Below are 25,258 nucleotides of genomic sequence, written 5' to 3' on the forward strand. Positions count from 1 at the left end.
ATACAGTAACAATAACCTCATATGATGTTAAGTTCTGCAAAGTTTACCAAATCTTGCTTTGAAAGTGACTAAGAACAGGTGAATTCCATGGAGAGCTCTCTTTACAACTAATGCACATACTCATGTCAATTAGAACAGGGAGTATGTAATGTTGTGGGCCATTCTTTGGAGAGGCACATTAAGTTTACCATACTGATTGATGTTGTTCAAAAGGGTTAAGCTATATACCAGAAACAAATTTCACTCTCTCATTACCCCACCTCACTGACACTGAAAATAAAAACACACACAGTTATCTAAACCAATCAATTACTGAAAAGAACTAGTAGTCAAACATTGTGAAGAAAATGTGTAAATGAACACAAAGTAGGGAAACCTTTCTGATCATATGGCTGAAAATACTCTTTTTGGTTTTCCAGTGAATACAGTCTTAGAACATTCCTTAAGCTTCCTCTTGTAAGGTTTAATTTGTTATGTACTACACACAGTAAATGGGACTTGCTAAACACCCATCTTTGTAACCCTGCTTATGAGAAAAGGCTGTTTTCCACATAGTATCTGGCTACTAATTCTTCTTGTGTTCCCTATTATTGTGTTGCATTTTGTAGTGTCGCAGGCTATTTAGTAGGCAATAGCATGTCACACTCAATGTTTAACTTAGTCAATGAAATATATTGGAAGATTTCATAATGAGTAAGTTAGGTAAAGGTCCAGTCAGCCCACTGTCTGGGGAATGTGGGAAAGTTTGTGCAGAGATGGAGTAATCCATGAAAGCCATATGTCTGGGGAGTGGTACATGTATTACAACATTGGCACTTTCTGTGATGGGGGGCCACATACTCCATGTGGTGCCATGCCAGAGATAAGCTCGGCCACTGGAATAGCTCCGCACATGACAATGCATGACTGGCTTTTTCTCTGTGCAGAGATATAAAACTTGTCAATTAGGACTGTGGGTGAAGATGTCACATGGAGCACACTGTGTGCTCTGGCAGTTGTAATACTAACCTTGTGTTCTGTAAAATGTTAATGTAAAAGTTATTTATGATGTTGAAGAATATACAAGTTAGACTGACATCCAAGTATTTGTTGATATGGTGATGATAGTTGGAAAACAGCCTCTCTTAAAGCTCCATGTGTACCTGCCAGGTGAAGAAGAATGGTTATCATGGCAGTCTAGAACTGAGTAGAGGGTCCAGACAACTACTGCAATCAGCCTCTGGATTATTTAAAGAAATTGTGAGTCTTCAGAACACCAGAAAAGACAGCATATGCAAGTTATGTACTATATATGTAAGTACAAGCATCAATAAACCCATTGCAACACTGCACTTGGCTATTGTGACAGGACAGAAATAACAGTTGAGCAGTGGAAAGAGAGTGATTACCACAAAATATGATATGGTTTTTAAAAAATGTAGATTTTGCTAAGAAGTTAGACTTGTTGCCCTTGACAACAGACACCAGCAACACTGCGCAAAAAAATTTTCTATTTTGGAAAAGCAAAGTCAAGAAGAATTGTTTGTTAGCACTCAGAAAACAGCAAAACCCTCTAACTACAGTGGATTATCAATAAAATACAGAGAAAGATGACAGTTCATAAAATATGAATCACAGAAAACAACAAATTAGGAGCAGCCACCAAGCACCTTTATGTCTATGTCCCGGCTGTCCCTGCTTTGATTACTCTTTGGGAAATCTACACCATGTGACTATTCCAAAACAGAATTGTTTGCTAGCACAGAAAATACTCCACTATGCCAATGCTGGACAACCTACCACTCTCACAGTCCAGCCCACACACCCGATGAGCCGTTGAAGTACCAAACAAGTACTGTTAGTAGTTTGGGTGATGGATTGAGATACACACAATTTCTTTACAAAAGAAACTGAGTTGTACATGATAGTGATACTGCAGGTGGGAGACTTGGTGGTTAAACAAAACACAATTCTTAAGAGAATACTGGATATCCATACTTATATGCCGATAATAAGACATAGAATGGCATCGGGAACACCTGTAGGGCTCTGTGATTTCCTAGTTAAATTAACAAATGAGTTAAGAAATGAGTTAAGAGATGATTTAAGGAAAAAATTGATGATAACACAAATGAGTTGATCAGGAAAATCAACGATTCCAAAACAGAATTGTTTGCTAGCACAGAAAATACGAAGGCAACTTAGAAAAGCTGGAAAAAGATTTAGATGCCCATATCAGAGAACCAAGGCAAGCAAAAGTAAAAACAAGTGATAGAATTTCAGACTACCAAAAATCATTAAATTCATATAAATAAAAGGCTGTAGAGGAAAGTGAGAAACAATGTGATACAGTGAGGAATGAGGTATGAGAACAGTTTTTAGACTTTAGTAATACTTTAGTACGAATGAGTGAGAACAATGAACATCATTTCCAAAATGTGCTTTACACGTGAAGGACATACAAAACAGGATGTTGAGAATTGTTGAGGAAACTAGTCTGAAGGTAACTGGCATACTGTGTAAAAAAAAAAAAAAAAAAAAAAAAAACATTCTGCTGTGATGGGAATACTTCTGTGGCTCAGCTTATTCCAGGACTTCAAACAATTTTAAATGAGCTACCACACCTTTCTAGAGGGTTATTAGCTGTTGAAGTTTTAGGCAAACCTTTCATAGAGACCATCTATTGAAACTGTTTCATCTGCCTACCGGAACTGTAATACAGCCCAATGATATGCAATTTACTTAAGCAAATATAAGATTGCACAACTTTAACAAAAATGATAGTATATCTAACTTATGTATTTATGATTTAGTATTAGTGAAAGATCACTCACAGAATTTGGGGTTGAAAAAGGAAACGAGTAAATTTTTTCTGACTTATATTGGCCTTCATAAAATAGTTGGAATTTCACATCCTAAGGCAGTGTTCCTAGCGAATACAGTGACAGGCAAGGAAAAATGCCTATATAATACAGAAATTATAAAGAAATTCATTGAAACCTCAGGGAGACAATGGTCCAAAAGTGTCCTATATTATTACTAAAATACGTCTACAAAAGTGCAGTATCATTACAATGTCTCAAGCGATGTAGGACTCCAACTTTCATTGTCCGTTTATGGGGATATTTCGTTTACTTTCTATGCAATGTGTGTATGGAAAGCTGGTTTTATACACTTTTACAGGGGAGGAAATGAACAGAAGAATTAAAAGTCTTGAGACTAATGGTTTTTGCACACACACGCATGTGCGCACACACACACACACGCATGTGCTCACACACACACACACACACACACACACACACACACACACACACAGAAATACGCAACACAAAACCAGCCCATTAGAAAGAAGTGAATTACATGCTAACATCTCCGTGTACAGATAACTTTAAATTGAACAACAGGAGAAAAGGGGTATGAAATTACTACAAAGCAACTCCATTGTTAAGAAGTAAACACATAATGCTTAAAAGGAGAGGGACAATGTAAGCCTACTGGGAGTAAGACTGTGAAATACTAAAGGAAGAAATAAATAATTCAACAGTAGTGTTATGAAGGAGAATGTCAGCCAAAAAAAAAAAAACAGAATAGGCAAGCAGGTCAGATGCTCCATGAAGTAGCATCACGGTTAGTGAAACACATATATATATGAAGATTAGGTGGTAAATGGCCTAGGTGGACTCATAACAGAGACACCCTGGGTTAGGCAAGGTGAACCTACAGAAGAGATGACCTTGACTTTTTTTTAAGACTAGGTAGACTCACAGATGAGGTGACTTATATCTAGGTAAGGTGGACTCATGGATGAGCTGACCTTTACAGTTGTAGGGAGTAGATTAAATTTTATGTAGAACACTGACCCATCAGGTATTTTGAATAATGGAGGGATATCTTCCTCTCTGAATGCAGGTAACATATCATTTTTTACAAAAGCAAAGTTAAGAGACAGTTTTATAAAGGCATCCTCCAAACAGGAAGAGCAGCAATAATAACAATGATGATTTTTTTTTCAGGAGAATAACAAGTTATAGATTATGTTGTAAAGGAATGCATCATCATACAGTTTCCTTACATAGGTAGATGAAAATAAAATTTTAAATAATGACATTCTAAAAAGTATGCAAAGGTATACAAAAAAGTAAAAATAAATTATAATGGAATAATGAAGTTTCAGTTTTCTTTTTTACTCAAAAGAATATAATAACATAGCTAATATCAAATGACATGTGTTAAGTGTGACACTAAGTCTCAATAATAAAATATTAAAAAGGAGCAATGCAAGCTCAATGTAAACCAATGATTCTGACATCTCATGCCTCCATGGTGGGATATGTCGTGTCACAGGCTCTTTCATAGAAAAATAGCATGTCTCATACAAGATTCAACTTAGCCAATGGAATATGTCAGGAGATTTCTTAAAGTGTAAGTTAGGCAGAAAGACTGGAGAGCCCACTGTCTGGGAAATTTGGGAAATTATGTGCAGAGACAGAGTAATCCATGGAAGCCATAGGTCTGGAGAGGAGTACGGGTGTCACTACATCGCCACCTGCCGTGATGTGGGGCTGCTTACTCCTTGCTGGTGCCATTCCAGAGACAAGCTGAGTCCATGGAATAGCTCTTCTGATGACAATGCATGAATGGCTTCTCTGTGCGGAGATATCAGATTTGTTGATTTGGACCTTGGTTAATGATCTGTCACATAGAGAACATTGTCTACTCTGGCAGTTGTAATTCTACTGTTCTGCAAGATGTTAATGTGAAATGATGTTTATGATGTTGAAGCTAAACTGAAGTTTGATTATTTGTTGATTTGAGGACGTTAATGGAGAACAGCCTCTCTTATAGCCCCTCCTCTCTTACAGCCCCACACATAACTGCCCAGTGAAGAAGAAAGACTATCAGAGCAGGCCAGAACCAAGTAGTGGTTCCAGTCCACTACTGCAAACAGCGACTGAATACAGCGACTGAATTATTTTGAAAATTGTGAGTATTCAGAACACTAGATGAGATGGCATGCACAATATCATGTGCTACGTGTGTAAGTACAGTCATCAAACAAGCTACCGTGACACTGCAATTCTTAATATACATTCACAAGATCCTGTTTATTTACACAACAATTACTCATATAATCATGGTTTGTACAGGGAATTTTTGATGATGTAACCAAAGCGTCAGAAAAGTACCCTTTTAAATTTGCTATGTTCCAAGTTGAAATTGGGATGTTGAGAGTTCTTTTCATTTACCAGTAGTCCTCAGACAACAAAAGGTTCACCATTCTGTTTTACCAATATGCCTAAACACATTTTAACAAAAAGAGATCAGGTATACTGTTTTCAAAAATTGGAGCTGGTATGAAAGATCTGTAGCATCCTGTATATACGAGACACAATTTACACTAGTTACCTCACATACATTGCCACATCAACTTAAGGTGATAGAACACTGCATCAGCTATATCTTCTTTTGGTAAACCAAATCTGTGATTACATTATCATCACACACAGATTTACTATTTGACTGAGAGTATACCATACCCATGAAAATTTTGACCAGCTCCTTACCCATGAAAATTTTGACCAGCTCTGCAGCATATTCTCGGTGTGCTGGTAGGAATATTGAAAAATTCTCTTTCCAATCAAGTTTCATGGGAGAAGTTATATCAGGAAGCTTTATTCGCTTAATATCAACCTGTTGCAGGCTTCCAGGAAAGCCACTCCTGTCGACAATGTCCACAGTTTGAAAACGATCACTCTGCAATATTTACAAATTAATCAATTTATATTATTCGAAAAAAATACTGATGACAGTAGAATTAAGTAAGGGTTAAAAGTAAATCTATAGAGATGTATTGAAACAAAGTATAAATATATGTATGTTTCAAGTTTTTATACACTTCTATCAACCATTACGAGTGACACATCCATACTGTAAGCTGAAAATTATCAGCAAGAGTCCATGGTCAAACAATAAACAAATGTATTATAACATATACTAAAACAGTCATATACTAAAATAGCCATGAAAATGTATTTTTGTGATGATTGTATTGCAATATCACATCATTATCTTTTAGCAGTGTATAATAATTATACCAAGAGAATAACAATGACATTTAAAAGACTTAATATTAGTATAGTAATTCTCAGTGACGTAAACATAAACACTGTAGAGAACATACAAAAGAATATATAAATCATAGACTGATTCTACAAAATGGCTTGAAAGACTTGATTCTACTTATCCCAAATAAAATAGGTCACCAAGTGCAATAGCTACAGATCACATAATTGCTACTTGTGAAAATATTAACTATTTCTATTAATGATAATTTATTAGACAGGTAGGCCAAATGCTAGTAAAAGATTACAGTGCTGGATATAAAAAAGTAAAAGTTCATGTATACGACAGAATACTTTAACTTGGCAGTTGGATTGCATAATTCTAATAGGAATTCCTGAATGGCAAATACACACAATAAGGGAAAGGCAACTACTTACCAATTGAGAACTCATGCATGATGCATAGAAACATGTAATGGAAAACAGTTAACACTAGCTTTCTAGCTCTTAATCTTCTTCTAGTAAGAGTACATGCATTCTCACACAAAACCACACAGATACCCAGGACATACACATTCATGGTAGTGACAAGACTAATTATTGGATATCGATTACTGAAAGCAGTTGATTGTACAGACGAAGGTGGGAGGGACTAGGGAAGGGCACGTAATACAAAGGAGGGCAGCAGGGTAGTGTGAGGTAGGTCTTTCACCAAATGACTCAGCAGCTGCACAACAAGATGAAAAGAGTTCAGAGGCTAGAGTGTAATAAGGGCTACAGAGAGGGAGAAGGTGGGGAGGGGGAGGGGGAGGAAGGTGGTGATGAAGAGGGAGATAGGAAGTGGAGAGAGTAAGGGAGAAGGGTGAAAAAAAGAAGGGGAGAGAGAGGAAGAGTGAAAGTGAGAGAGAGAAAAAGAGAGAGTAATAGAGAGAAAGAGCGAGAACACATGAGGGGGGGGGGGGGGGGATTGGTGGGAGAAAAGGCAGTATATGATCTGGAAGGGGAAGGAGTGGTGTGGATAGAGGGGAGAAAGAAAAATGTAAGGTGAGGAAGTGGGAAACTAGTTAGTGGAGATTTATGGTAGAGGGGATAGCGAGAGTGCAGGATATGCTGGAGAGACAATTCCTACCCGCATAATTCAGAAAAGCTTGTGCTGGAAGGGAGTATCCAAGTGGCCCAAATGGTGAAGCAACTTTTGAAGTTATGGGTGCTGTGGTGCCCTGCATATGCAGCAACTGGATGGTCACCTTTCTGGTTTACCACAGTTTGGCAGTGGCCATTCAGTTGGTTAGTTGACACTCACACATAGAATGGTTTACAGCAATTGCAGCATAGCTGATATATAACATGGCCGCTTTCATGAGTGGTCCTGTCTTTTATTAGGTAAGAGATACCTGTAACTGGACTGTGACAGGAGGTGGCAGGTGGATGTATGGGACAGGTCTAGGTCTTGCAACTACATCGAACACAACGTAATGACCCAAAGTAGGGCACGATTGAAAGTGGGATTGGAGTAGGAACGGACAATGATATTCCGTAGGTCACATGGCTGGTGAACCTCTATTTTGTGTTTTGTGAGTAAGATTTTGGATATGATATCCCACACCCCAGAACATAGCAATAGGTCGTCAGAGCCCTGGTGAAGGACATGGTTAAGCTCTTCAAGGCCAGGGTGGTACTGAGTGATTAGAGGTGCACCGATCAATGTCTAGTTAACAGGGTTACTGCAGTCAGAGGAGGAGATGGTGTAGGAGATCTGTTCATGGATGATCTGGACAGGGTATTATCTGGAAATTAATGCTCTGGTAAATTTATCAGCGTATTTCAACAATCCCTGTTTTCTACTGTAATTGTGGGATATATGGGTGGTGAGGATATATGGAAGAGACTTTTTGATGTGTAATGGTTGACAGATGTCTAAATTGATAACTGGCACACATGATATAAATGGATGTATTTGGAAATTTGTGGTAAGTTACTGCTGAGGTCATCAGTCCCTAGGCTTACACAATACTTAATCTAACTTAAACTAACTTACACTAAGGACAACACACACATCCATGCCCGAGGGAGGACATGAACCTCTGGCGGGGGGAGCTGTGCAAGCTGTGGCAAGGCACCTCAGACCGCACAGATACCCCAGGCAGCACAGACCTATTTACATAGCCTTCTGAGAAGCAAAGATCAACATCTAGGATGGTGGCTCATTGAGTTGAGAAGGACCTGGTGAAGCAGATTTGGAGAAGGTGCTGAGACAATGGAGTAAGGAGTACAAGATTATCCTTGCCATGAGTCCAGATTACGAAAAAATCTCATCAATGAATTTAAATCAGACAAGAGGTTTTAGGTGTTGATTGGAGTGGATGGCACGTAACTACCCATGACAGTACCACTGATCTGTCTGTAGTTCCGGTGTTCAAAAGTGAAATAATCAAGGGCAGGATGTGGCTGTAGGAGGAGCATTAAGAAAGAGGTGGTGGCTTTGGGATCAGAAGGACATTAAGAAAAGGAGTATTGTATGGCCACAAGGCCATGTCCATGTGGGAAGGTGATGAATAAGCAGGTCGCATCAACAGTGTCCTACAAAGAATCTGGTAGTAATGAAACAAGAACTGCAGCAATGCAGCAAAGAAAGTGAGCAGTGTCTTGAATGTTGGTTGGGAGGTAATGTACAATGGTTTGGAGGTGCTGGTTAAATGAGGTAGAAGTTCATCCAGTGGAAACATTGACCCCAACCACAAGGGTATGAACAGTGGTGAGGTCTGTGGGCTTGGATTTAAGAAGTTAGGGGAGTAGGTAAAATTCAAACAATGAAAAATCCAGAATGGAATGTAGCAATATTATGAAAAGGAAAGTTTCTACTCACCATATAGCAAAGACACTGAGTCCCAGAAAGGCACAACAAAAAGACTGTCACAAATAAAGCTTTCAGCCGCTAAGGCCTCCATAAAAAATAGACGGCAGACAGACACACACACACACAAAGGCAACTCACTCACACATGACTGAAGTCTCAAGCAAATGAGGCCACACTGTGAGCAGCAGCACCAGTGCATGATGAGGGTGGCAACTGGGTGGGGATAAGGAGGAGGCTGGGGCAGGCAGGGGAAGGGGAAGTAGGTTAGGTATGGTGAACAGTGAAGTGCTGCAGGTTAGACAGAGGGCTGGTGAGAGTTGGGAAGGGAGGGGTTACAGAAAAGGAGAGAAGCAAACAGACTGGGTGCGATGGTGAAATGAGGGCTGTGTAGTACTGAGATGGGAACAGGGAGGGGGCTGGATGGGTGAGGACAATGACTAACGAAGGATGAGGCCAGGAGGTTATGGAAACATAGGATATATTGCAGGTAAAGTTCCCACCTGCGCAATTCAGAAGAGATGGAGTTGATGGGAAGGATCCATATGGCACATGCTGGAAGCAGTCATTGATATGGAGGATGTCATGTTTGGCATTGTGCTCAGCAACAGGGTGGTCCACTCATTTCTTGGCGTCAGTTTGTCGGTGGCCATTCATGCAGACAGACAGCTTGTTGGTTGCCTTGCCCACGTAGAATGCAGCATGATGGTTACAGGTTAATTTGTAGGTTGATTTCACCAAGTAGCCCTGCCTTTGATGAGATAGGTGATGTTTGTGACCGGACTGGAGTAGGTGGTGGCGAGAGGATATATGGGACAGGTTTTGCATCTAGGTCTATTTTAGGGGTATGAGCCATGAAGTAAGGGATTGGGAGCAGGGGTTGTGTAGGGATGGACAAGTATATTGTGTAGGTTCGGTGGATGGTGGAATACCACTGAAGGAGGGGTGGAAAAGATAGTGAGCATGACACTTCTCATTTCAAGGCACGGTGAGAGGTAGTCGAAACCATGGCAGAGAATGTAATTCAGTTGCTCCAGTCCTGGGTGGTAATGAGTTACAAGGGGAATGCTGCTCTGTGTTTGGACAGTGGTACTTTTGGAGGTGGTGGAAGATTGGAAAGAAAAGGCACAGGAGATTTGTTTTCATACAAGGTTCCAAGGAGAATTACGGTCTGTGAAGGCTTCAATGAGACCCTCAGTATATTTCGAGAGGGACCTCTCATCACTGCGCATGCGACAACCGTGGGTGACTAGGCTGTATGGAAGGGACTTCTTTGTGTGGAATGGCTGGCAGCTGTCGAAGTAGAGGTACTGCCAATGGTTAGTAGGTTTGATATGGACAGAAGTATTGATGTAGCCATGTTTGAGGTGGAGGTCAACATCTAGGAAGGTGGCTTGTTGGGTTGAGTAACCAGGTGAAGTAAATGGGGGAGAAGTTGTTGAGGTTCTGGAGAAATGTGGATAGGCTGTCCTCACCCTCGATCCAGATTGCAACGATGTCATCAGTGAACCTGAACCAGGTGAGGGGATTAGGATTCTAGGTGTTTAGGAATGACTCCTCTAGATGGGTCATGAATAGGTTGGCATAGGATGGTACCATGTGGATGCCCATAGCCATACCCCAGATTTGCTTGTAGGTAATGCCTTCAAAGGAGAAGTAATAGTGGGTGAGGATATAGTTGGTCATGATGACTAGGAAGTAGGTTGTTGGTTTGGAATCCATCGGGCATTGGGAAAGACAGTGTTCAATAGCAGTAAGGCCATGGACATTGGGGATGTTAGTGTAAAGGGGGTGGCACTAACAGTGATGAGCAGGGCACTGTGTGTTAAAGGGACAGGAACTGTGGAGAGCCTGTGGAGGAAGTGGTTACTATCTTTTATAGAGGAGGGTAGATTCTGGGCAATAGGTAGAAGGTGTTGGTCTACAAGACCAAAGATTCTCTTGGTAGGGGCAGAGTAACTGGCCGCAATGGGGCATCCTGGATGGTTGGATTTATGGACTTTAGGAAGCATGTAGAAGAGAGGAATGCAGGAAGTGGTAGGAGTGAGCAGAGAGATAGACTCCAGGGAGAGATTTGATATGGGCCTAACGTTTTCAGCAGTGATTGAAGATCCTGCTGGATTTCTGGAATGGGATCACTGTGGCAAGGTTTGTAGGTGGAGGTATGTGACAGCTGGCAGAGTCCTTCTGCCAGGTAATCCTTGCAGTTCAAAACAACAGTGGTGGAGCCTTTGCCCGCAGGTAGGATTAGTAGGTCGGGATCAGTTTTTAGACAGTGGACTGTGGCTCTTTCTGTGGATGTAATGTTACTTTGCATGTAGAGGGGCCGGCCGCGGTGGTCTAGCGGTTCAGGCGCTCAGTCCAAAACCGCGGGTCTGCTACGGTCGCAGGTTCGAATCCTGCCTCGGGCATGGATGTGTGTGATGTCCTTAGGTTAGTTAGGTTTAAGTAGTTCTAAGTTCTAGGGGACTGATGACCACAGATGTTAAGTCCCATAGTGCTCAGAGCCATTTGAACCATGTAGAGGGATTTGGGAAATTATGGTAAGGCAAGGTTCAAGATTAAGAAATTCTGGAAAGTTAATAGGGAATGATTTGGGACAGTGAGGGTGGATCACGGTTGGATGGAGGTGTGAACTGAGTTAGGCAGGGTTCAACATTGGTCTTTGGTTGAGTCTGGTTTGTAGGGTTGGTAGGGTTGATGGCAAAAAAGTGTTTCCATTGTAGAGACCAGGAGAAGGAGAGAAGGACTTTAACAAGTCCTGCATGATTGAATTTGGGAGTGGAGCAAAATGTGAGGCCTTTGGAGAGGACTGACATTTCTGTGGGGCTAAGGCTTCTGGAGGAAAGGTTCATGACAGTGTTATGGGTCTGTTTAGATTCTGGATTTTGTTTGGTGATGGGAGGGAAATTTGGTGGGTGGGGTAAGTGTAGTGGTTCTACGATACAGGGTTGGTCAGCTAGGAGGGGGCGTGGGGGAGATTTGGAAGTTGTTGTAGAGGTGGTGAACAGTGGTACTCCAAGGCAGGATTAGGAAGTGAGCAGGGTGGAGAGCTTTCTGGGGTAACTGCTCGCTTACACAAAAAGTACTCATTACCCAAAATATAGAATGAAGTGTTAAGTTTACATGTATACATATTGCAGGAATCTCTTTAAGCAGTTGGAAATATTAATCACAGCCTCACAGTACATTTATTCATGAATATGAAATATGTTATCAACAGTCCATCTAAGTTTGAGTGTAACAGAGATATTCAGAAGTGCAACACTAGGAGGAAAAATGATCTGCATTCTTCTTTAAAAAATCTAACTTTGGAACAAAAAAGGTTGAAATATGCAGCTATCTAAGGCTTTGACAGTCTACCCATGGAAATAAAATGTCTCACAGATAGCAGAAGTTTTTTTCAAAAATACATACTTATATATAGTTTCTATGTTTGTTTTGTTGACACATTTCACATCATAATTTGTATCATGAATTTAATCTCTGGAACAAGGAGCTATAAATAAATAAATAAAATATGTGAGTAAGAATATTAAGACTCATTGAACTTTATAACTTTAAACAATGTGGTGAGCTATCATTAAACAAAGAATAGATATGTTTTTTAAAGGGACGTACATACAAACACAATATACTAGGCCAGTGAATTATACAAACCAAAAACTCTCTTCAATGTATTGTCAGATATCATCAAAAGAATGACAACCTCTAAAGAGCAACAAATAATGCATAACTTCTACCATGTTAATGAATATTTGGAATATTGCTCAAATCTGTAGGGTATACCATATAATCTCTCTACTCAGCAATTTATAATTAACAGAGTATGTCAATATAACATTAAATACCATTTGCTAATGTACTCCTGTTCACTAATGCATGTAGTTATATGTATTCCATGTTCATATACACTGAAACGCCAAAGAAACTGGTACAGGCTTGCTTATTCAAATACAGAGATATGTAAACAGGCAGAATACAGCACTGCAGTCGGCAATGCCTGTATTAGACAACAAGTGTCTGGCACAGTTGTTAGATTGGTTACTGCTGCTACAATGGCAGGTTATCAAGACTTAAGTTGAGTTTGAACGTGGTGTCATAGTTGGCACACGAGTGATGGGACACAGCATCTCCGAGGTGGCGATGAAGTGGGGATTTTCCCACATGGCCATTTCATGAGAGTACCATGAATATCAGTAATCTGGTAAAACATCAAATCTATGACATTGCTGGGGCCGGAAAAAGATCCTGCAAGAATGGGACTAATGATGAGTGAAGAGAATCGTTCAACATGACAGAAGTGCAACCCTTTCGCAAATTGCTACAGATTTCAATCCTGGGCCATCAACAAGTGTCAGCGTGTGAACTATTCAATGAAACATCATTTACATTGGCTTTTGGAGCTGAAGGCCCACTCACGTACCCTCGATGACTGCATGATACAAAGCTTTATGTCTCACCTGGGCCTGACAACACTGACATTGGACTGTTGATGATTGGAAACATTGCCTGGTCAGACGAGTCTCATTTCAAATTGTATTGAGCTGTTGGACATGTATGGGACTGGAGACAACCTCATGAATCCATGGACCCTGCATCTCAGCAGGGGACTGTTCAAGCTTTTGAAGGCTCTGTAATGGTGTGGGGCACGTGCAGTTGGAATGATATGGGACCTCTGACATTTCTAGATATGACTCTGACAGGTAACACATATGTAAGCATCCTGTCTGATCACCTGCATCCATTCATGTCCATTGTGCCTTCTGATGGATTTGCAAAATTCCAGCAGGACAATGCGACACCCCACATGTCCAAAATTGCTACAAAGTGGCTCCATGAATGCGCTTCTGAGTTTAAACACTTCCGCTGGCCACCACACCAGACTCCCCAGACATGAACATTATTGAGCATATCTGGGATGCCTTGCAATGTGCTGTTCAGAAGGGGTCATCACCCTTTCGTACTCATGTGAATTTATGGACAGCCTTGCAGGAATCTTCATGTGAATTCTCTCCAGCACTACTTCAGACATTAGTCATGTCCATGCTACATCATGTTGCGGCACTTCTGCATGCTCGCGGGGTCCTACACAATACTCCAGTTTCTTTGGCTCTTTAATGTATGTGGGCATGGAATTTTATTTTCTTTGACTTATTTAACTAGAATATAGTACAATCAATCAACAGGTGTTAATAGCATCTCAGATATGTGTCTTTAGTGTCTATATGTGTGTCCTACATAAAACTCTTTTTTCTTATGCTTAATTAAGTAGAATATTGTTTATTTTATTGCAATCACTCTGGCTAAGTTCATAAGAAAGCTACAGGTCTAGACATAATGTTATAACTTACATGTGCTTATATTTTGTACATACTTATATGTAATATGCCTTGTATTTTGACAGTCCTCAATTTTTCTGTTATTCTAGAACACTTGAAGACACTATTTTCCCAGTAAATATTTGTCTTTTGCTCCGGAACACTGGGAGTTGTGTTTTACATGCTCCCAAGTCTGTCCCACACACTTAAACATATCATATACTTTTTTGTAACCATTTTTTTGAGCTTGTGCATGGATCTTACACTCAGAAAAATTATCAAGAAGTTTCTCCTGTATTTATAAAACAGAATGCGATTTTCACAGTTCTGTATTATGTACATTAAATGTTAATTAAAAATCATTTTTGAAGTTAGTTTTTGGTTTTATTGCTACACTCATTTAATACAATCTATTCTAAGTATCAAATAATTATATATAGATTTATATAGAAAAATCAGAAAATTGCCTTGGCTGGTGAGTTAATAATACTATTACTACTAATAATAATACTACCACTACTACTACTAATAATAATCCTTACTTATTTCACTGATATTAAAAGCTAACTACTCATGACTTCAATTTATGAGATCCTGCAAACATACCTAATGTAGACATACATGGTATGTATTTAAAATGATTCAATCTTAATTCATGTAATTAATCTAAATTCAAGTTAATTCTATGTAGAAAACAAACCGAACACTCAAGAATCAATATTGCTGTGGTGTATCAGTTATAGCTACTGGCTGCAGGCTGCATGTCAGCAGTTTGATTACTGCCTCCTGCAGTTATTTATCACTTTAGATTTGTAATTCATTGGAGGTTATAGGATTTAATTATTTATGGAATATTAGAATTTAGTAGAACATTCTACTACATCAAAAGGAAAGCCCCCTCAAAAATTATGATAGTATTAGACAGAATTGCTGGCTAGTACTTACTTTCAGCAGTACTGCCAATAGGCATATATAAAAATACAGCACACTATTCCACATCCTGGTCAGAGAGACAGGTTTGAAAAAGTTAAAAAGGAACAAGTCACGCCAGAGGATGAGTGGGACTCACCTGATTTGAGGATATGGGGAGGCAAAGATGAAAATGGAGGTATTAGAGAGAGAGTGAGGTCAAAGATAAACATTCGTAAGCATTAGCCCAGCTTCACTACAGAAATAATGTGGATCAAAAATCTTTCCTCAGAAGAAGGTTGGCACCTCTCATCCTGGGGCCTGACTGACCTGCCCTTCCTTTTTAACCTTCTCCAGCCTTTCCCTCTCTTCTCCCTGTGTATTAGTTCTGAAAGCTGGGATACCATCATGTATATTTATCTGGGCGTAATGGTAGTATTGGTAATTTGCATTCTGAAAGTAAGTACTAAAACAGTCTATGGATATTTAGATATGAGCACTCTTTGCTGAGGTAAGTAGTTTAGGTCCATCTGTACTTTTACATAGTTTAAATAAACTGTTAATTGTGAAGCATTAGTTCTTCTTAATGAGCTTTGGTCTCTTAACTGGTACATGCTTCCAGACTTAACAAATTACTTGTAGCAATATGGTACACACCTAATGTATTACAATAAAGGAAAAACCAGAATGAGAACAATAAAAAAATTTACAAAGGGCAACAACATAGGAAAAAAATAGACTGCTGTTCACTGTAAAGATGACAATTTGAGTTGCAGACAGGTACAACAAAAAGACAGTTCAATAATTAGCTTCTGACCAAAGCCTTCTTCAGAAAAAGAAACACGCACATTCATTCACACAAGAAAGCATACCTCACTCACACATGACTCCCATCTCTGGCAGCTTGGACCAGAATGAATGTTGGCATTCCGATCCAAGCTGCCACAAACAGTGGTCATCTGTGCCTGAGGTGTGCTTCTTTGTGAGAAAGAATGTATGTGTGTTTCTTTTTCTGGAGAAGACTTTGGCTGAAAGCTAAATGTGCAAGCGTCTTTTCAGTGTGGCTGTCCACAACTCAATGTGTTATCTCTATGATGAGTAGTGATCAATCTTTTTCTTTAAACTGGCTGTCATTCTAGCAGTTGGGTTGCTTTTGATAAACTTTAAATTTATCACATTGTGAAGAATAGATAAAGTAGAGTATTACTAAACAAAATTGCTTAAATTCAAAGTGGAGTTGTCAACAGAAATTCAAACTCTGTTATGTACACTATACAACATGGTGCTTGTATTTAACAACTGTGCAAAAACCCTCAGCTCTGAGTTTGAATATGGAAGAATTTAGAATTCGAGCAGAGAATGCTTTGAAACTTAAGTGGTAGGTCAATACTATGTAGAGGTCTTGGGAGGGGGAGGGGGGGGGGAGGTGCAGAGAGGCCACCAAAAACTATTCAGCAAATAATAATGAATGACAGTCAGATATCTTTGATAGCAGTAGAGAAGGATGGCAACAAATGCTACAAATGGTTACAAACATGAGCAACCACAGAAATTTTTCCTAGAAGGGGCAAGATTAAAAAATTGGCAGTTTTGATATATGTAGGTCAGTGCGTCTGAAAATTAGCCATAACCCAAAAACTAGAAAGTAAGTGCACAAAACATTTTGTATCTCAAATGAGTGATAGTTTTGCACATAGTGCAGGATGTATCAAAAAGCATTATCCAGTTTTAAAAAAAACATAACTATTACGTTATTGAGATATGTGCGTGAACAGTGTACTGCCGGAAACAGAAAACTCCCAAATTTTACACGGTTCCCACCAGGTAGCATCAGTGTGTGCCCACTTCAGTTATAGTAAAAATGGTGTCAGAGCAACAGAAAGCATTTTTTGTTCTATGTTTTGCGCAGTGCGGGTCAGTAATAAATGTTCAGTGTGACTTTCGTACTAGGTATGGTGTGTGGATCCTCCTACAGAACAGAGCATTAGACAATGGCATGAACAACTCTGAGAAACAGGTTGTTTGTGTAAAGGCAAATCGCTGGGCTGTCCCTGAGTGTCTGACACATGTTGAATGCATCCAACATAGTTTCACAAGGAGTCTGCAGAAATCCATTCATCGTGCAGCTTGACAGCTCAACATGCCCCGATGTCCATCTAGTGTGTGTTGCATCAATGTTTACTCATGAAACCATACAAAAGGTGACAAACAACAACATGTGGAGTTCTGTAGTTTCATTCTTGACAACATGGAGGATGACAGTTTTCTTCCACACTTAGTGTTTAGTTATGAGGCAACATTCCATTTAAAAGGAAAGGTAAACCATCATAATGTGAGAATATGGGGTATGGAACAACCTCATGAAGTTGTACAACATGAGAAGGACTCTCCAAAATTTAATGTGCTTTGTGTAGTTTCACAGGAAAAGCTGTACGTTCCAGGAAAAGGAGTATGGTCCATTTTTCTTTGCTGAGAACACTGTTACAGGAAGCACATATCTGAATATGCTTGAGAACTTTCTTTTCCCACAGTTTGAGACTGATCAGAACAACTTCATTTATGAACAGGATGGGACACCACCACAACGGCATCTGGAAGTACCTGTACGTGATTATGTTAATGTACCTCTGTTACCAACAACAATGAATGAACTCAGACATCGCATAACAGCAGCTGTGGAAACTGCAACTCAAGACATGCTCATCAGAAAACAAAATCCATTAAATTGGTTTAACAATTTCAGAAATAAAGATGTGCCAAATCAAACGATTCTTTTTGATACACCCTGTATTCTTAAGGTAGATTACTTTGATGCTTAAACAGTAAGCATAGTCCAACAGCACATACAAAGTACATCTTTTTATGTTATTAATATGAATATGGATGGCACTTCTTGATTCAAAAAATTACAACCTTGAAACTTCCTGGCAGATTAAAACTGTGTGCCCGACCGAGACTCGAACTCGGCACCTTTGCCTTTCGCGGGCAAGTGCTCTACCATCTAAGCTACCGAAGCATGACTCACGCCCGGTACTCACAGCGTTACTTCTGCCAGTATCTCGTCTCCTACCTTCCAAACTTTACAGAAGCTCTTCTGCGAACCTTGCAGAATTAGCACACCTGAAAGAAAAGATACTGCGGAGACATGGCTTAGCCACAGCCTGGGGGATGTTTCCAGAATGAGATTTTCACTCTGCAGCGGACTGTGCGCTGATATGAAACTTCCTGGCAGATTAAAACTCTGTGCCCGACCGAGACTCGAACTCGGGACCTTTGCCTTTTGCGGGCAAGTGCTCTACCATCTGAGCTACCGAAGCACGACTCATGCCCGGTACTCACAGCTTTACTTCTGCCAGTATGTTGTCTCCTACCTTCCAAACTTTACAGAAGCTCTTCTGCGAACCTTGCAGAACTAGCACTCCTGAAAGAAAGGATACTGCGGAGACATGGCTTAGCCACAGCCTGGGGGATGTTTCCAGAATGAGATTTTCACTCTGCAGCGGACTGTGCGCTGATATGAAACTTCCTGGCAGATTAAAACTCTGTGCCCGACCGAGACTCGAACTCGGGACCTTTGCCTTTCGCGGGCAAGTGCTCTACCATCTGAGCTACCGAAGCATGACTCACGCCCAGTACTCACAGCTTTACTTCTGCCAGTATCTCGTCTCCTACCTTCCAAACTTTACAGAAGCTCTTCTGCGAACCTTGCAGAACTAGCACTCCTGAAAGAAAGTATACTGCAGAGACATGGCTTACCCACAGCCTGGGGGACGTTTCCAGAATGAGATTTTCAGTCTGCAGTGGAGTGTGCGCTGATATGAAACTTCCTGGGAGATTAAAACTGTGTGCCCGACCGAGACTCGAACTCGGGACCTTTGCCTTTCGCGCGTAAGTGCTCTACCATCTGAGCTACCGAAGCATGACTCACGCCCGGTACTCACAGCGCACATATCTGCACACACTCCGCTGCAGAGTGAAAATATCATTCTGGAAACATCCCCCAGGCTGTGGCTAAGCCATGTCTCCGCAGTATCCTTTCTTTCAGGAGTGCTAGTTCTGCAAGGTTCGCAGAAGAGCTTCTGTAAAGTTTGGAAGGTAGGAGACCAGATACTGGCAGAAGTAAAGCTGTGAGTACTGGGTGTGAGTTGTGCTTCAGTAGCTCAGATGGTAGAGCACTTGCCCGCGAAAGGCAAAGGTCCCGAGTTCGAGTCTCGGTCAGGCACAGAGTTTTAATCTGCCAGGAAGTTTCATATCAGAGCACACTCCGCTGCAGAGTGAAAATCTTATTCTGGAATTACAACCTTGTACAATTAAATCCATGGTATTTAATGAGTTACAAAATTAGCCCCAGAAAATGTTCACAATAAGTACTTGTTCATACTCCCATGATGTTAATTTGAAACTGAAAATTAAAACTCTGAACCAGGAAAAAAAGTAAGAACAACTGAGAATTGTTGGACAACTCAATGTGGAGAAACAGGGATAAACAATTTAAAAGGTCTTATTCAACTTCATGCCACCTATAACACATCACGCTTAATCATATTAATGGATACGAACTACTTTCATGCTTTCTGTAATTGTATTTTCTGTTTATTGTATGTTTACATGCTCCACAGTACTGCAGTTTCTTAATGTTGACTGGAACAAGTAAAGTAGAACACAGTGTGCTTTGAAGGCTACATTTTTTCAGTGGTTAGGTAATTTGTAGTCTGGAGGCAATATAGATTGGATGAACATGGAAAATCTCACAAAAGCATCCTCAAATTGGCCAGTAGAATCAACTTTTAACAGTCTAGGGCTAAGCCCAGTCAATTCTCATTTTTCCGCTTTGTCACATTATTGTGCAGCAATGCTGGGACTGCATAATTTGTAGCACTATGACAGCATGTTGAATGGTGTTACACATCTTAGAATTGAGAAGGTTCCAATTTGTGAAGAGAACATCTTTTCAACCTTGAATTTCACTCGTTTTCCCCTCTCTTCTAGTGAATAAAATGGTATTTTCTTTTATGGATGGTTCATTTAGGCTCTCAGGTTAAATAAAAATGTGGACACCTAAAAGATCATGTTCTCCAAAGCCTACTACAATAACTCTGTTGCATAGAACAGAATGTAGAATTAGTAAGCCATCATGTGTCTTCTTTGTCCACAGAGAAATATTGGAATGCTATTGTGACTCCTTTGAGCAGCAAGAGGACGAGGAATACTTGGGAATTGGGAACAAATGACAAGCATATACTGCTCCCATGTTTATGTTGTACTGGGAATCAGCATGTGATGATGTTGGGTCAGATCCTTTCTGCAGATAAACAGGAGCTGTACAAAGAAGCTATAAAGAAAAGATTGAGGGCTCTACTTCGGCACAATTATCATGACTGTAAAATGCCACCAAAACCACCACTGCACCAGGAATCGACATAATTTCCCATGAACAGCATAAGAAAACAAGTAAGAAAACAAATTAACAAAAATAAACAGAAACTGTGTAAGTCATAGAATTTCCTGGCACACTCAGCAATGTTAAATCTGCAGTTTTGCTGAGTCACAGACAGTCACTTCTACAAATTCTGTAACCTATAAAACATTTGTATCTAAATTCCGGGAGGGAGCAAGCTCTCTCTCTTGCCTGCACCGTTCTCCCTTTGTTGACACCTATGGTTTCAAATTTGCCAAGAACAATATGCATCAAGCCATTTTCATGATTCTCTAGTTGAATTTTGTAAATATGTATAATGGAATGATTTCAAAGCATGTATTACCAGAGATAACATCTGTGAATGCTACTAAATTTCACAGATACACCTATAATAAAACAATGAACTAAAAAGACAAACTGCTTAGAGAAAATGTGAAAGTAACTTCTTCTGTTGACAAGATGGCATGCATGACTTTTAGAGGTTCTCACCCAGCAATTACTTTTTAATTCTAGAACAAAAGCCAAATTATTACAAGGAATATTCTTTTTAGTTATTTGTATAACTGCCAAACCAAGGCTAACATTTGACCAAGAGAAAATTTTTCTTTCCAAGACATAACATAGTATAACTGAGTTATCCATTTTTGGGGGTAGAACAGCATTATTTAAAGAACAAATTTATAAATTTTTCCATACAGTCACTTATTTAGCCCTGGACAGTATTTTTGATTGCTGCATTTGAGTCATTACAGCATTCAAAGACATTTCTGTTGGAGGTTGGTTAATAATTTCTCTCAGTGAATATATTTTGGTTTATTGGAATTGATAAGTAATGTCAAATTCGACATCACATTTATTGCACTGAAACATAATGCTGTTTCAAAATTAAGAATGTTCCTTTGATAAATAAAGAAAAATAAACCATGAAAGCAAAAATAAAACTGTCTCACTACAAAATGGAGAAGACCTGACATTATTTGATGCAATGATGCAGATATAAATTTCAGTAAGAAATAAAGCACAGTGGTTATGAAAATACATTCTCAAACAATATGGCACAAGGTAAATAACAAAAATTTCTCCACACTTGTTGAAAATACACTAACTCAACAAAAAGAATTTTACTTACATGATACTCTGTTGGAATACTGAAGGCAGTATCTCTATCAATTCCTTTCCGCAAAGAAATAGGTTCATTGAGCCGTTCCATCACCAAATGAAAAAACTTCATTTTATCCCTTGGGTGCATCGACTGCTTTCTTACTGGTTTTATTTGTGGCCTCTGAGCCTAAAGAAAAATACTTCTGTTCAATAAATATTGTCATGACTTGGTTCACAACTTTGATAATATAAGTACTAATTTAACTTTTGTCCAACTCTTTATTTATCATATCAGTAAATTATATCAAGAGTGTGTTATATGAAAGCTGAGTATATTATAATTCTTAAAAATAAATGTTCTAGTTGGACATGCTTCTGTATTGGATCAGCATTGTATGCACTTCCAACATCTACTCTGTATGGCAGTTACATTTTATTTCTCCGTGACTGTCTAAGACTGCATCAGTCGGGGGAAACGGGCAGGAGATGGATTCCTGTCCTTGTATCCAGAGGAAATGCATAATGTTATGGATATATAACAGGAGGATTATTATTTGTTAAGATTTTAATGTTTGACTAAATGTCAGGTGATATAACTGAGGACATATAATGCCGTACACTATAGTATAGTATGAAAATTAAAATTCTGTGATTTCTTTTTCTCGTGTTAAAATACACACTGAGTCTTTCCATATCTCATCCTGCCTTGTGTGGTCTTCCAAAATTCTATGATTGTGCTGAATCCTAGATACTATTAAAGATGTCCTAGAATTATAGAATCAAAGAACATGAACATAAATGATTAGAATCATATCTCGATGGCAAAAGGCAAAAGACAGTTATGGATGTTCCAGATGTCATATTGCAGTATGTGGTAATGTTTATGGAGTGTCTTAGGGTTCAAGTTTTGCACCCTTGCATTCATAATGTATGTGGATAATATGACTCCATCATAAAAAAAAAGAAATTTCACAATGTTAGCTGATGGCAAAATCATTGTGGTCAATAGTAAATTAGTTAGTAACTTTTAGTCTCACACCAACAATATATTGGAGGAAGCTAAGAAAGACTATTTTCACACATTTCAATCATAAGGACCCTGATAAAGTACTTATTGTGCTTAATGACCAGATAGCAAATTAAAATGTACTTCTCAGAACGTCTTGGTGTTCATGTTGATAGCAAGCTTTATTTGGAACAATACATTCTCTAGACACAAAAATGGTTGTCATCAACAATATCTATGTTACTAAATAGTGAACCCAGGGCATGGACTCAACTGCAGGTAGCTTAACATCTTCCAGGATGAACAAAAAATTGATTTTCAATAGTTCATGAAGTTATTCAGTGAGCTTCAAAATTTAAAATGCTATCATAATCTATTACCTAAGAGCTATAATCTTATGTTAAAGGTTAAACACAATAAGTAGGTATTACAGCTAGAAACTGTGAATATGTCTTGACGCAGCATAACTCACAGAGTGCAAATTACCCAGACAATATTCGTCCAGTTTCTGAGATTGAGAGTTCATAGTGAGTGCCAATAATCTTTATACACAATTTCAAACATTTCAAAAACTTTTTCCTGCTGACACCCCACAAAATGATGATAGGAAAAAAGTTTATTGCTACATTTTCACTGTTCATGCAATAAAACTGCAGCATCAGGCATGACATTTATTTATTACATCTTTACTACTAGCTCTATTCACAACACTTTTTTTCAGACAGTATCCACATATATTACTGGATGTACCTGCAAAATTAAACCATGGGATATGACATTATATTCAAGGGAATTCAGTTCTTTAAAGCATAGGGGGTGGGGGTTTACTGGTATGCTCTAAGCCTGATTTCCCATTTTAGTAATGGCAGTATCTGGAACACAGCATACTTTGGCTGTTTCTATTTGATAATGTGTTATCACTCTATGTTTTTGTGCAACAACTAAAAATAAAAAATTACACTCTAGGACATAAAGACTGATGCACCACTAAGGAATTATTCAAGTGGAACAGATGCTCCCAATGTTCTCAATTGGGGAGAGATCTGGTGACTTTGCTGACCAATGTAGAGTTTGGCAAGCATGAAGACAGCCAGTAGAAACTCTGACCATGTGAAGGTGGGAATTATCTTGCTGAAATGTAAGCCCAGGATGGTTTGTCACAAAGCTTGACTAGCTAGGTGTAGAATATCATCATGTACTGCTATTCTGTAAGGGTGTTGCTGTAAGAGTCCTGCTATGAAATGAAATGGCACCCCAGATCGGAGCTTAGCTTGAAGCAGAACTCATCACTGAAGACAAATCTATTCCAGTCAATGAGATTTCAAGCCAAATACATGTCTGGAGAGGCCCCAGACAACAGTGGGATACCAACCACCTGACTATCGCCCGCCATACAGTCTGACAACCAGGAGTGATGATCTGGAGTGCCATTTCATTTCATAGCATGACCCCTCTGATTGTCACCTGCAGCAACCTCACAGCACAGCAGTACCCTGGTAATATTTTAGGCTCCACTTTATTGCCCCTCATGGTAAATCATTCTGGGCTCACACTTCAGCAGGATAATACCCACCCACACAAAGTGAGAATTTCTACTCTTGTCTTCATGCTTGCCAAATCCTACCTTGGCTATATTAATATAGGCTATATTAATTTCATTGTATTATTATTAACTTCATTGTATTATTTTGTTTTGTACTTTTTTACGTATATGTTGTTTATGTCCCATTTCTTTGTAATGGCTTACATGTACCCTTGACAACATCCATACAATATTTATTGTCAACGGATGGATAAATAAAACAAATAAATAAATACTTGTTATAATCACTACAAAATTTCAGTACATGTGATCCCAATATATTTTTTCATAAATAATCTTTCTTTCTCATTATGAAACAAAACTAGAAGTTAAGGTGATCTTAACTCTCAGCTGAAGCATTTGGTACTTGTACGAAAGGGAATGACTGCCTCTGTAGCAAAATAGTTAGCATCACACATGTTAGTGCAAAAGGATCCAGCTTTGAGTTCTGATAACTCACTGGATTTTTCTGATGTTGGGAGGGTGCACTCAACTCTGTGAGGCCAAATGAGGAGAACCAGCAGTTTTATCAGAATTCATTTACTGGCAATAATGGCTGGAGTGATTGGCAACATGCTGATCTCATGTCCCATAATCATAGATCCCTTCTTGTACTTGATGCCTTCAGTCAGTCAGTCAGTCAGTACAGTACAGGCGTAACCTGTGAGTGTTGTTTATGTTTACACACATGTTTACAAAAGGGAGTAAAATATATGGGAGCTAAAATATTCAATTCACAATCTAATAATATCAAAGGCACAAGAAGTAATGTCTCTTGAAAAAAGTGTACAATAGTAACTGCTTAACATTCCATTTCACTCTACAGAAGAATTCTGTTACAGTAACAAATAAAACTTTTTATTTAAAACTCTGATATTGCTTATAGAACTGGGAATTCCTGCTAATTGTTGCCTTATTTTATTAATTTTTAAGTTTTTGCTTTGTCATATGTATGTAAGATTAAAATATTTATTGTCACAAGCTTATAAGTACAGGTGATAATTCTGTACAGAACATGTAAA

At 39.1% G+C, this 25,258-nt stretch overlaps 1 protein-coding gene across 2 annotated transcripts in view; it reads right to left on the reverse strand.

Annotated features, from left to right (window-relative positions):
- Window positions 1-25,258, reverse strand: part of LOC124595183 (phenoloxidase 1-like) — a 263,543-nt gene that overhangs the window by 138,667 nt on the left and 99,618 nt on the right. For both annotated transcript variants that reach the window (XM_047133801.1, XM_047133800.1), the window contains exons 3-4: window positions 21,677-21,835; window positions 5,547-5,736 (exon numbers count right to left, since the gene is read on the reverse strand). In XM_047133801.1, the coding sequence (XP_046989757.1) occupies window positions 5,547-5,736; window positions 21,677-21,835 (349 nt within the window). The remainder of the gene's footprint in view (window positions 1-5,546; window positions 5,737-21,676; window positions 21,836-25,258) is intronic.

Source organism: Schistocerca americana, chromosome 2 (genome assembly GCF_021461395.2).
Source record: "Schistocerca americana isolate TAMUIC-IGC-003095 chromosome 2, iqSchAmer2.1, whole genome shotgun sequence".
Taxonomy (NCBI): domain Eukaryota; kingdom Metazoa; phylum Arthropoda; class Insecta; order Orthoptera; family Acrididae; genus Schistocerca; species Schistocerca americana.